A 13,658-nucleotide genomic window follows, 5' to 3' on the forward strand; every position below is an offset into this window, starting at 1 on the left:
TGCCCTACCAACTGAGCCCGTCAGGTGCCCCAAACTTGAAATCATTTCTAAGTAGGTGGGACATCACTGGTACTATTCTACTTTTGATGGTGAATAAAACATAACATTGCTATAAAAATCTAATTACTGACATTAGGTCCTATAGTTTTTTTTTGCACAGCACACACCCGAGTGCTTTGTGAAAAGGGAAAGATCTTTTAATATCAACTGAACTATGCATAAAGAAGACCTCAAGATTTTCAGTGTATTTATTTTCATCCTCTATATACTAAGTGTATGTTTAAATAGCTTCTTTTTAAGTATCTCAATGAAGAACCTGACAATTTTCAATGCTTTAAATAGGAAGTTCTTACCTATTGTCTTCGATTGGAGACTTTCATTAGTTAGTTGATTAAAAACAGATTCTGCTGCCAAAATTCCACTTTTCATTGCTGTATGGGTACCTTTGATCTTGGGAACATTCATGAAACCAGGACTACATCCAATTAGTAAGCCACCAGGAAAGGTGAGTTTTGGTATAGACTGAGGAAAGAAACATTCCAAGTGCATTTTTAGCTTAAACAAACAAACAGAATACTACTACAAATTACAGTCTCTTAAAGTCTTCTAAGGTTGTAGGGAAAATGTGAAGGAAAAAATCAGAGCAAAGGCAGTGTCTTCCTCCTTTCCTAAGAATGAGGATTAGAACTATTACTATTTTTCTAAGACTTTTTCTTCTTCTCTTCTTCCCCCTCTTCTTACCTACATGAGACAGATTTAGGACCAGGGCATTAAAATATTATTTAAATATCCACATCTAAAAACACTCCCTAAACCTAAACAAATTTAAAATTAAAATGTTATTATTTAAATATCCATGTCTAAAAATACTCCCTAACCAAAACACCTATTATCTAAATTGTAATCTGCTTTTACATGCATTCTCAGTAATACATGATTTACAGAAGGTTCTCCTCATGGCATCATTACAATCAGCTACTTCCTTAAAGAATATATTTTAATTAACTTAAGAATAAGCTGAATTTCCAAAATAAATTTTAAGACCACTGTTTGGACCTCAGTATATATTTCTCATGAAAAACAGTGTAATAAGAGGTGGTGGGTTTTTATTGGGTTAGCCAGTAAAAGCTTATTATATATACCCTACAATGTAGTGACTAAATTAGATTGTTTGCATGGGAAAAGATACTCTAATCTATAGTTTGAAAAGGAAAGAAGAGAAAGCCAATGCAGAGTTTTCTTTTTTCCTTCTGTAGTTTTTCTTCTTTACACGCTTCCTAAAGTAAGCCACAGTCTTTGCTGCTAAAGTGGGGGGTGGTAAGAATTTGGCTGATGGTGCCGAAAGGGGCTCAGAGGGAAGGAGGATAACAGGGAAACCAGTGCCTCAGCTGCACGAGCAGTGAGAGATCTGTGGCCATAGCTCCTATTAATGACATCATTCTAACCCTGAGGGAGAGGCGGTGAGAAGCGAAGCTGGAGGGCAGAAAGAACGCTGCTATAAGAGTTCAAGTCCTTCACGGTACATGTTGGGAATGAATTTATGATTATGGTTCTCAGACTGAATTCAGTATCAGAACTACCTAGATAAAAGCGTGTGAAATCAGGATCACAGAATAGATAAGAGAGGGGAGGGCTTTCTGGAACATTACTAATCTAAAAGAAATAATAGGAATTTGGATAATAACAACACTTTCCTTAAATACGGCAGTGGCCTTGCTAACACTAGGTTTGACTCAAGAACCAGAAGACTGTGAAGTTTAATAAAAGGGCATGGATTGTTAGTACAAGTTCTTCCAAACTGGTGCATAAATCCTATGAATAAAAATCTTACGGACCAAGCAAAATGCATTTTTACATCCTGGGAGGATCCTACCCTATATCCTGCCCTATCCTATAGGAGCAGTGTTACTGGCAGCTAGGTATCTTGTTAAGGAACTATGGACTTAGGAAAAGTTGCACTGAGAAATGTACAAATAATTGGAAACCACATTAAACCACAAATAACTAGAAATCCTCCAGAAAAGGTAAGTTTTGGTACAGACTGAAAAAAGGAAAGAAAGAAAGAAAGAAAAGTCACTTACATAGCAACTACCTCATTTATAGAGAATTGATGGTTGCCAGAGGGGAGTAGAGTGGGGGGATTGTAAAATATGTAAAGTGGATTAAGAGATATAAACTTCCAATTAGAAAGTAAGTATAATTTTAAAAATTAAAGGGAAAAAAGTCATATTTGTTAGCTAAAAATAAACAAAACCAAATGTTCCAAATTCTTGCTTATGGTTCTTTAAAAACTTACTAGAATAAATTTCTGAATCTGACTAATTGAAGCAGAAAATTTAAGTAAAATGTGAGTGTGTGTGTGTGTATATGGATATGTGTGTGGTCAAATCTTCCTACCATTCTAAAAAAATCATCTGACATGTTGAAATACACAAGGCAGATGTTTTTAAATACAAATCTGTATATCCTATTGAATATACTGGAAACTGTACACTATACATTAAAAAGAGCAGAATTAGACTGACTGGTATTATAGAGACTGTGAAAAAGAGCTGAATGGGCTTGAACACAGTTATGCAATTTAATAAATATTTGTTACAAATGAATTACTACTCTAGAAACAAAACAACCTCCTGAGAAGTAATCTGATAGCAATAGAATTTAGGGATACTGTTATTTTAAGTTTCTAATGATTACATTTATAATTTAGCTATGATTTTACCTCACCTTATAAATTATTGTTACAGTAATAATAAAGTATTTGGAACTTCACTTTAAAGGTTAATTTCCCTCCCTGCTAATATTTTATAATCTGTTACTTTTACAACAGTATTGCAAAAAAAAAAAAAAAAATCCAATCTATAAAATGGTTTGATTTTCCTAGGTTATTAGAGACAGAAAGGATCATCTATAAAATAAAGACCAGGGAAGATAAGTAAGTTCCTTTAAGTCACTTCATATAAATTTTAGAGCTAATTTTTTAGATCATCTTACCTAATATTTTTATAATAGTACTAACAGCTTTTATCATAGCTACCTAGGTTTTTATCTCATTGTCTATATATACTTAATACATTAACATTTTTTAATAACCATGCTATTTTATAGCCTGCTTTTCTTTTTATTTTTACTTAATGTCATAGCTTTGACATCTTTTCTGTGTCAATATCTGTAGATGTACCCATATTTTTAATGACTATAAAGTTCTTTGTAGACTTGAGTTACCTGTTTCTTCTTCTTTTTTCTGTATGTTGAATTATATACTGGATTCTTTTTTAAAATTTAAATTCAATTAATTAACATATAATGCTACATTAACATTTCATAAGATCTACTATGAACATACACTAAAATAGACAATCAAGGGCAAAAGCTTTACAGAGGCCACCCAAAAGGCATGGATGTTAATTGGTAGTTGGGATAAATTAATTACCTTTGTGGAAAACTAAATCTTTGTTTCCTGGCAGCTAAGGAATAAAGGAAAATATCTTTGGATCATATAGTTTTAATTTTCTGGATAAAAGTCAACCAACCAGCGAAAAGTCTATACATTTATCTCAAGAAATCAATATATTCTTAAAACTAAATTTGTAGTGTAATTTAACTATGGTATGACACAGTCTTATAAACACTAGATGTCTTGCTTAAAGTTTCTTCCTATGACATAATTTTCTATTCTTTATCTAAATTTATTACATTATATTATCAATGTTTACTTTGTAAGACAGAAATAAGAAATAAAAAGTAGGACAAGTTACCTGAAAGCCACCTTCATTCAGGGCTCTGGCTCCATATGCAATCCTTTTGCCACCCTCCAATGTTGGCTGAATGCTGGGATGGTGTTTCCACCTTTGGAACTCTCTAAATGGACTCAAATATGGATTCTGGTAGTCTAGACCAACCTTAAAATTTTTATATTTAAATTTGGTAAATTTATACAATTAGATATTTTTATTTCAAATTATATCAAGCTAAAATGTGATCAATATTTATGAGAAAACATGTACATTAAATTTGTTGTATTCAAAATACTTGGAGAAATAGATGCAGTAACCCAAACTTAATAACTGAATAAAATCTGTTTGGAAAATAAAGGGTAAACAAAAGGATACCATGTATTTATAATTGGTCAAACTTTAAAAATTTAGAACATATTAATAAATCATTGTGCTCTGTAAATAAAAGCCCAAATTAGAAAAATGTTTGTAGGTAAGTGTCTAACATTATGTTCCTACAAAAGGAGTTGTAATTATTTTTCATTAATCAGTACTCACTCTAGTAATCAACTAATAAGCTATATGTGGTACTACTGAGGCAAAAGTGAAGAAAGAGAATGCAATCACACTTAAAAAAAAAGAGGACAAGAAATAGTAGAAGTTACATTTTATGAGGCATTATCAAAATGCTGAAATTGATAACCAAACTTTTTTGCTTTGAAAAAATTAAGTCATAGGAATAAATATACAAAGATGAGAAAATGAACACTTGGCTGGGTATCAAAACCACCAATAATTTGGTGTTTTTAATAATGTTTTTAATAAAAAATAAATTTAATGTTTTTAATAATAATAATTTAATAATGTATCATATACAAGTCTAATTATGACATTAAATTATAAAGCTGCCCCAACTGTAAGGTGCAGAAACCCTTATTTTTCCATTCCTTGCAATGTTCAAGACGTAATTTACTGCAAAGATACAAATGGTTAAAAAGGGAGAAAATGCTTCCATTTTTTAACAAGTTATAGATTCAAACCCAGTGCTGATTTCATTTTTTGTGACAGCATGCCATAGTGGAAATTGGGCTTGGAAGTCACACAAACTCAGATGTGAATCCTGCTTCTGTCATTTAATGGGTGTAATTGGGGAAGCTGTATACCTTGTTTGGACTTCAGTGTCCCGTCAGTTAAATAAGGATATACATACTTCAAAGGAATCTTACAAAACTTAGACGTCTCCATGAAGCATAGGGCATAGTGTCTGGCATTTAGCAGCTACTATGACAAAAGCTATGTGTGTTTAAAACTATAGACCAATGCCTGTGATAACCACCAGCACTTTACCTGCTGACAAAATGAGAAAGTGACCTTTAAAGGACAAGTATTTTACATGCTCCAGATTTTATAGCACTGATGATCCAAGGACTCCAACAGTAGAGTTTTCCATAATGGGTGTGTAACTTACCACAAAACCAAGGGCTACCAGGGGTTCACCTTCATTTAAATGGTAGAGAAAGGAGCCTCCATAAGTATGTCTGTCCAAGGGCCAGCCAACAGTGTGATCCACTCTCCCTGGTTTCCACTTCTTTTCATCAATAATCCATAACTTAAAAAAAGAAGAGTATTATTTAAATTTTTTCTACCACCACAATATATCAAATTTGCCAGGTTTTTATGTCTTAGCTATGAAAATTTCAAGGGAAAAACTGCAATAAGAAAAACACAAAAAATGTAATTCACATGTCAAAGAAAATGTATCGAACAGCAGCATCATGAACTGGACTAAAAAATCGGTCAGAAAAGCTATGAACTCTTTAAGAAATTTCTTCTAGAAAATGATTAGATTTTCAAAATGGTTAAGACTTTCATGTGATTATAGGGAACACCACTGAAGAGATGAGGAAAACTTCTGGGGTGCTGGTAATGTTCTAGATCTTGATTTAGCTGGAGAGTCCATAGATATGCTCACCTTGTAAAAATTAATTAAGCTGTACCCTTAAGATCTGCTGCTTTCCAGTATATATGTCATTCTTCAGTAAGACAGCTTATGCTCCCCTGCACTCCCCTTTTCCCAACTGAAAAAAATTGTTCATCTATTTTCGGAATGGTAAGGTTTTTTTCTTCTTTCTTTTTTTAAGATTTTATTTATTTGATGGAGAGAGAGAACACAAGCGGGAGGAACAGCAGGCAGAGGCAGAAGGAGAAACAGGCTCCCCACTGAACAGAGAGCCTGAAGTGGGACTCGATCCCAGGACTCTGGGATCATGACCTGAGCCCAAAGCAAATGCTTTACTGACTGAGCCACCCAGGCACCCCTGGAATGGTTAAGTTTCAAACTTTTAACAATTCCCAATTGAAACATCTAAAAATCAGGTAATATTATGTGTGATGCATAACCTACCAAAACAAGGTTTTACTCAAAATAAATCTAGCTATTACAGAACTGGAAATGTTCTTAGCTTTAACCGCCCCCAAATTTAAACAGAAGGGTTATAATGCATCTTTACACTCTAATAAGCCAAAGGTTTGGGAAAACAGAGACTGGATAAATTGAGAAAAATATGTAATAATTAATCTAACTAAATTTTAGGTTTCAGATCAATATACTATGGCTGAGTGTATATTTCATAAACTAAAATATCTTCTCAGTGCAATTCTGAAGAAACCATTCTTTATGATCTGGTCACCCTATAAACAGCATAGGGGTATCATGTCAAATCTTACTAGGACAGATGGCATTACAATGAAAAGAAATACATATCAAAAATATTTTCAACTTCCAGTCTTTGATTTTAAGCAACGACTGATAAAACAATTACAACATGTAGAACCAATTTAGATAATAATGGAATTTGATCAGCAGTATTTTCTAGCTACTTAAAAATAGCCCAAATATTTTCAGTTATGATGAACATTTCAAGTCAATGAAAAATATAGCAACTATAAAATTACATCAATGTAGGGGTGCCTTAGTGGCTCAGTGGGTTAAAGCCTCTGCCTTCAGTTCGGGTCATGATCCCAGGGCCCTGGGATCGAGCCCCGCATTGGGCTCTCTGCTTGGCAGGGAGCCTGCTTCCCCCACCCCTCTCTGCCTGCCTCTCTGCCTACTTCTGATCTCTGCCTTTCAAATAAATAAATAAATAAAATAATAAATGAATAAATAAATAAATAAAATCTTAAAAAAAATTATATCAATGTTACAGACTACATTATAATACATAGTTAAAAATTAAAATCCCCAAAACAAATAAGGATACCTCCTTCAGTCCAATTCCATAGGTTTGGGGTTCACAATTGGCTCTCAAATCAAACTTCTTATATAGTTGCTTGGCTAGATGTCCGTGGCAACCCTCTGCAAAAACTGTGACTTTTGCATGTAGTTCTAGTCCTCTCTCAAATGTTGTCTAAAAAATAAAAACATGTTAAATCGCAACATTTGACAATTTAAAAAATATTCACATTTTGGTCAGTTTTGAATTGAATAATGATACAGGTATAGAAGAAACAATACAAATACAAAATACTAGAAATAAAACTACTGTTGTAAGAAGAATCTAATTTAAATTTTGTAATATATCCCGTGTCTTTGTTGTATTTTTCTTTTTTTTACTTCCAAAGTACCCAAATGGTTAAGTGTGATAAGAATTAAAAAAGCAAATAAAGCACGTTCATGCTAAAAATATTCTCTACAAATGAAAATAAAGTGAAAAGTGAAAATCCATTTCCTCCCTGCTCCTAGTTTTCTAGTTCTGAAGCAGAAAACATTATTAATAGCTTTCTTGTGAATCATGCCAGAAAATTTCCATGAATAAAAAACTATACAGAACCTATTCATATCCTTCTAACACAAGTAGAATCATACTAAGTATACTCTTTAGCTACTTGTTTTTTTCACTTTAATTTTACTTGTTCTCTATTGCTGAATGTATATTCTTAAACTGAATTTTCCAAGTGGAACAAAAGCCACAATTGAAGTCTTTACCTCTCTTTTGCTCTCTGTATTTTGCACTTACACCTACTACAAGGCACTCAGTAAAGTTACTTAATAAAGGAATGCAGAATAACCAGAAAAGTCTCTTATAAAATATATCTTTTCTGATATTTCCCTATTCATTTTATTTGCATGTCTGTGTGTATGCAAAGACAAAAAGTAGTTTAATACTGACAGTTTTATAACCGTTTTTTCATTACTTGAATGTAAAAGCAAGATACTCCAAGAAAAGAATCCTCCCCCCACCACCCCCCGAGAGAGAGCTCATGATGGGGTGTGGGTAGGGGCAGAGGGACAATCTGGAGAGAAGGATTCCTAAGCAGGCTCCACACCCAGCACAGAGCCAACTGTTGGGCTCAATTTCAGGACCCTGAGGTCATGACGTAAGCCAAAATTGAAAGTCAGATACTCAACTGACTGGGCCACCCAGGTGCCCTTAAAGCATTCATTTTTTATGTTTGAATAGATTCCCCTAATTTTCCAAACAATTCTCAATAGTGGACATTTAGGCTGTTCCAGTGTGTTTCACTATTATAAAACATTGCTTAGATGAACATACCTGGTGCTAAATATTTTCAATCTGAATGGTAAGAATTATCTCATGATTAATTTAATAAATTAATTACTTTGATTGCTACAAGGTCTGAACATCTTTTACACATTTATTAGTAACTGCTATTTTTCTTGTGCAATGCTTATTAGTGTCATATATATGTATACATGTATATTACACTTTCATACACATCTTGTAATTTCACTCAGTATCTTTTTATGTTGTTCCCATCTGCTCACTCTTATTACACTTCACTCATCCATAAACCATGTTAACAATCTAGTATGTACAATTTATCCAAACATTTAAACACACATACATACTGAAATACATACACACTTAAACTTTTTAGGTTCCTGATTTGTTTTACAAAAAAATAGGATCATTTAATACAATGTACCTTACTTTTCTCACTTAATAATACTTCTCTTTTATTCATCTCTATATTCCCATTGCCTAGCATAAAACTGGCACACTGTAGGTATTTATTAATATTTCTTGACTCAAAAACAGAAAAAGTACTTAAAACAGTGAGGGAAATGCAAATTAAAACAACAGTGACTCAGCTCTGTAAGTAGCAAAAATGTAAAATAAAGTTATATCTTTCAGTAATTGGACTGTGGGGGAAAAAGCTTTTTTAAAAATTCAATTTCAGTTAGTCAACATATAGTACATCATTAGTTTTTGATGTAGTGTTCAGTTCTTCATTAGTTCCATGTAACATCCAGTGCTCATCACATCACGTGCCCTCCTTAATGTTTATCAGTGAGTTACCCCATCCAAACCTACCTCAATTTCTACAACCCTCAGGTTTTTTTCTCTGGAGTTAAGAGTCTTAGTTTGGCTCCTTCTTTGATTTCTTCCCATTCCATTCTCCCTCCCTTCCCCTCTGATCCTCTGTGTGGTTTCTTATATTTCACACATGGGTGAAACTGTATAATAACTTTATTTTTCTGACTGACTTATTTCATTGGATGAAAAAACAAAAGATACGTCCCTTTCCTTCAGTCTAATCATAGAGACAGACATTAAGGAAACACATGAGTATATAAATACAAATAAATATAAATTATTACTTAAGTGCTATGAAAGAAGACAAAGGATGCTATGAGAGAGAATAAAAGAAGGAAATTTATGGATTGGGTGAACAGGAAAGGCTCGTTTGAAGAAATGACATTTAAGCTATGGACTCTGAAGAAAAAGTACTTAAGCATCTTTCCTTATAAGTAGTAGTGATCTGGACTCTGCTCTTCTGTGAATTGTCAGTTTTTAAGATTTTGATCATTTTTCTAAAATGCTGTCTTTTTTCTTGTTACTGTATATCTGTATTTGATATTATAGGTAATCAAAAAAATTTTTCCCAATCTACAGTTTATCTAAGACTTTATAGTAACTTTAGCATACAAAACTGTTTAATTTTTATACAGTTTAAAAACTGTCTCTTATGGGTTCATTATTTCTTGCCTCTATAGGATGGCTTATCCTACTTTTAAGTTGCAATTGTAATCTAGATTTCCTTCTAATTTTTCTATTTTTTTTAAAGATTTTATTTTTTCCAGAGAGTGTGAGAGACAGCAAGAGTACAAGCAGGGGAATGGTAGGCAGAGGGAGAAGCAAGTTCCCTGCTGAGTGAGGAGCCCGATACAGGACTCGAATTCCAGGACCCTGGAATCACAACCAGAGCCAAAGACAGATGCCTAACTGACTGAGCCACCCTGGAGTCCCTATTTTTTGTTTTAAGAAATTCTCAGAATTTTTAAAAAATAAAGGCCCAAACTCTCCATCTTTCAGATGGACATGCGGTTTTCCTGACACCAATTATAAAACAATTCAATCTTATTGAACTAAAATATTACTTAATATACTTCAGCTTCCTCTTAGAGGCAGTATGTCCCATAGTATTCAAGGGGCAGGCCCCAGAGCCAGCCACACTGTTAATATTCAAACCCCAGCCCCACTACTTATAGCTGTCTGACCTTGGGCAAATCACTTAACTTCTGAAACTTAAAACTGTCCAAATCAGAATTCTTATAATCAGACAGCTATTAGATGTGGCACAGAGCTATTGAATAAGCAGTAGGATATAGGATTCTGGGACTTGGGTATTTAGAGCCACGTGACCTGATGAAGTTACTAAGGAGAAAATGTAGATAGAGAAGGACTCAACACTGAGCCCGAGAGCCTCACTATTTACAGGATAGGAAGAGGACAAGCATGCAAAGGTGACATTAGGGAGTAAAACACAAGGAAAACCAAGAGTAGGTGTCACCAGCTAGACTGCAAGACCTGACCTTTACTGCCCACCAGCTTGTATTCACTAAACTCTCTTTCATTTTCTCTTAAGCTCTTCTTTCTGGCTTACCTTTTAAGTCTGGCAAATGAAACTCAGAGCCACCCCTCAGGTGATGGTGACTGTCCTGATAAGGCCTCTCACTGGCCCAGGCCACCCAGACCTTGTGAGCTAAAGCCCTTGACTCACACCTGCACAGATGGACCATGGAATGACCTCTGGAATGACCAGCAATTACCTCTACCTCATTGTAATACTAACATCTCAACCCAAGGAGGAGCCTCAGCCTTATTTACATAATATACAATGTGTAATTAGGCATGTTTCCTTAAGGCGAATACATGGCACCTTATGCCTTTCTCTACATACAATGACAAGGCATCCCTATCTAAATATTCATCCTTATCCTAAACAAAAGGTACCCGTTCACCCTCTCTCAGGAGTAATGACCTTGGGAGCTATTCCCCATGATCTTATTTCCTGCAAATAAAGTTGACTCTGTGTGACAACTCCACCTGGTGTACATGTGCCTCACCAAGGAGCAAACTCACATTGGTTCGGTGCAGAGAGCAAAATGCAGTCTCTCATGTCAAGCATGGCCCCGTATCAAGCAATGAGGCAAGCAGTTACGGTACTGCAGCTATAAGATATCGAGATATCCGACACTCCTGAACTGATAACCAGCAGAACCAGAGGGGACCCAACACTGATGAAATCCCTTTAAAAAGAGAAGGATTTTGGCAGCAAGCTGTCAGACTCTTCAGACATGACCCCTCTATGTTTGACCACATAGAAAAGGCAACTGCCGCTGAAGGTTCTGCCTGATGGATCTCCACTGACCAGAATCAAGGCTTTAATCTCAACTGCACTTCCACAGACTGACTTCCCTGTTGGCTCTTAACTTCCTGACCTTCTGTTACCTTGTTTGTTGTGTGTTCTGTCCTGCTCTGTGTGCTGTACAATTCAGTTACAAGGTGGTGTGAGAAGCCAACTGTGTCAGTGCTGCCTACTAAGATATCAAGTAAGAGAAGACCGAGAAGTGATAGTGATTACTGGATTGACAAGGTGGGGGTGTTTGTGACACTGATAAGCCTTTTTGGTGAAATGGCAGGGAAGAAAGCCTAACGAGGTGTGTTTATTTAACAACAGAGAGTGGAACAACAGAATAAACACAGTCCTTGTTTCCCCCCACTCCAAACCTGTGGTACTACAACAGTTATTTAAAAACCAAGAATCTGGAGCTCACGTCACTAAGACTCCACTGTACTCTTCAATATTTTTGTATCTATATAAATACAATAAAGGAAAGATTTTTAAAAAGATTTTATTTATTTGTCAGAGAGAGAGAGAGAGAGAGAGAACACAAGCAGTGAGGGACGCAGGCAGAGGGAGAAGCAGGCTCCCCTCTGAGCAAGGAGCCTGATGCAGGACTTGATCCCAGGAACCTAGGATCATGACCTGAGCTGAAGGCAGACACTTAACTGGCTGAACCACCCAAGCATCCCAGGAAAGATAAAGTTTTTGTAACTACAAAGCCCCAAACACAAAAATTTACTTTTGAACAAATTTGAGAACATACAAAAAATGAAATATCAGAATAATAGAACTTGTGTGCCTCAGTTCTGTTGTGATATTAAATATAAAAATCTTAAAAGAATAAGATACACTTTAAAATTAAATGATCACAATACAGGAAAGAATACAGGAAAAACAATATTCTTTTATCTTTATGAAAAGCAGTAGTTGTTTGCAAACCTAGCTACGCACCAGAATTCTTTGGGGGCTTGTTAAAAAAATAGCTTTTGGGGACTTCTCTAAGACACAGAGTCTCAAACCTCACAGAATTCTGAGGAAACCAGTCAAAAATTTAGAATAACAATGAAGGAGGTAAGACTCAAGAACTCTGCCACTTGCTTATTTCTATGCAGGAAGTAGTGGGAAGCAGGAAAATCTGCTGGAGGAGACTCTACACTGGATTCCCCATTCTATTCAAGATGGCGGAGAAAACGTTAATTCTAAGTTAACAAATAATTTATTGGGGACCAGACATGACCTGCGCTATGATAGGTACTGGAATATAATGCTTTATGATCTCTGCCCTCATGGAGCTTATGATCCAGTTGAGAAATTAAGACAATAAGCAAATAAATATGAAGTGACAAATTAATTTACTGAGATGCTAATTTATGTTTTCTTCTGTTATTATGGGAAAGCAAGGTGTTTTTTTCCTTGTTCTTTCCAAGGAATCTTACACAGTTAGAGATTCAAATCCTGAGAGTTTTTCTTTTGCAAATTCAAAAATAAAAGCTGTAAAAACCTGGAGACCATCCAGGATTATATTTGTGTGAGAGGAAATCCATCAGTTTCATATTTACCAAAAACATTAAAATCACATCAAAGACTCTATCAGCATTACTGACAGTAATGCAAATGATTCTTGTCCATAGAAATGAAAATTATGGAAGTGACTATGCAGCTGACTGATGACCTACATATATGTATGTTTTTTGAATTGTCCTTGAACCAGCTGTAACATCTTACTGATTCTATCATTTATTAGTGAGTGAAACAAAATCTTTGTCACATGTTTGTTTTATGTTTGTATGACTCATGTTTTTATCTTTAAAAAATTATTCTTAAACATGTTTTATTTACCTCTCTAAATCCTTTTTAGCTATTCTTTTTTTTAAAGATTTTATTTATTTATTTGACAGAAAGAGATCACAAGGAGGCAGAGAGGCAGGCGAGGCGGGGCTGGGGGGAGCAGGCTCCCTACTGAGCAGACTGCCCAATGTGGGACTCGATCCCAGGACCCTGAGATCGTGACCTGAGCCAAAGACAGAGACTCAACCCATGGAGCCATCATCCAGGTGCCCCAGCTCTCTATTTTTTTAAAAGAAGAATTCCAGGGGCACCTGGGTGGCTCAGTGGGTTAAAGCCTCTGCCTTCAGCTCAAGTCGTGATCCCAGGGTCCTGGGATTGAACCCCGCATCAGGCTCTCTGCTCAGCAGGGAGCCTGCTTCTCTGCCTGCCTCTCTGTCTATCTGTGATCACTGTTTGTCAAATAAATAAATAAAATCTTTAAGAGAAGAATTTCACATTAAT

At 35.2% G+C, this 13,658-nt stretch overlaps 1 protein-coding gene across 1 annotated transcript in view; it reads right to left on the reverse strand.

Annotated features, from left to right (window-relative positions):
• The window catches only part of ETFDH (electron transfer flavoprotein dehydrogenase), a 29,472-nt gene that overhangs the window by 4,304 nt on the left and 11,510 nt on the right, over positions 1-13,658 (reverse strand). The window contains exons 7-10 of the mRNA XM_059374520.1: positions 6,977-7,123; positions 5,185-5,325; positions 3,759-3,902; positions 354-522 (exon numbers count right to left, since the gene is read on the reverse strand). Coding sequence (XP_059230503.1) covers positions 354-522; positions 3,759-3,902; positions 5,185-5,325; positions 6,977-7,123 — 601 coding nt within the window. The remainder of the gene's footprint in view (positions 1-353; positions 523-3,758; positions 3,903-5,184; positions 5,326-6,976; positions 7,124-13,658) is intronic.

The sequence above is a fragment of the Mustela nigripes genome, chromosome 1 (assembly GCF_022355385.1).
Source record: "Mustela nigripes isolate SB6536 chromosome 1, MUSNIG.SB6536, whole genome shotgun sequence".
Taxonomy (NCBI): Eukaryota; Metazoa; Chordata; class Mammalia; order Carnivora; family Mustelidae; genus Mustela; species Mustela nigripes.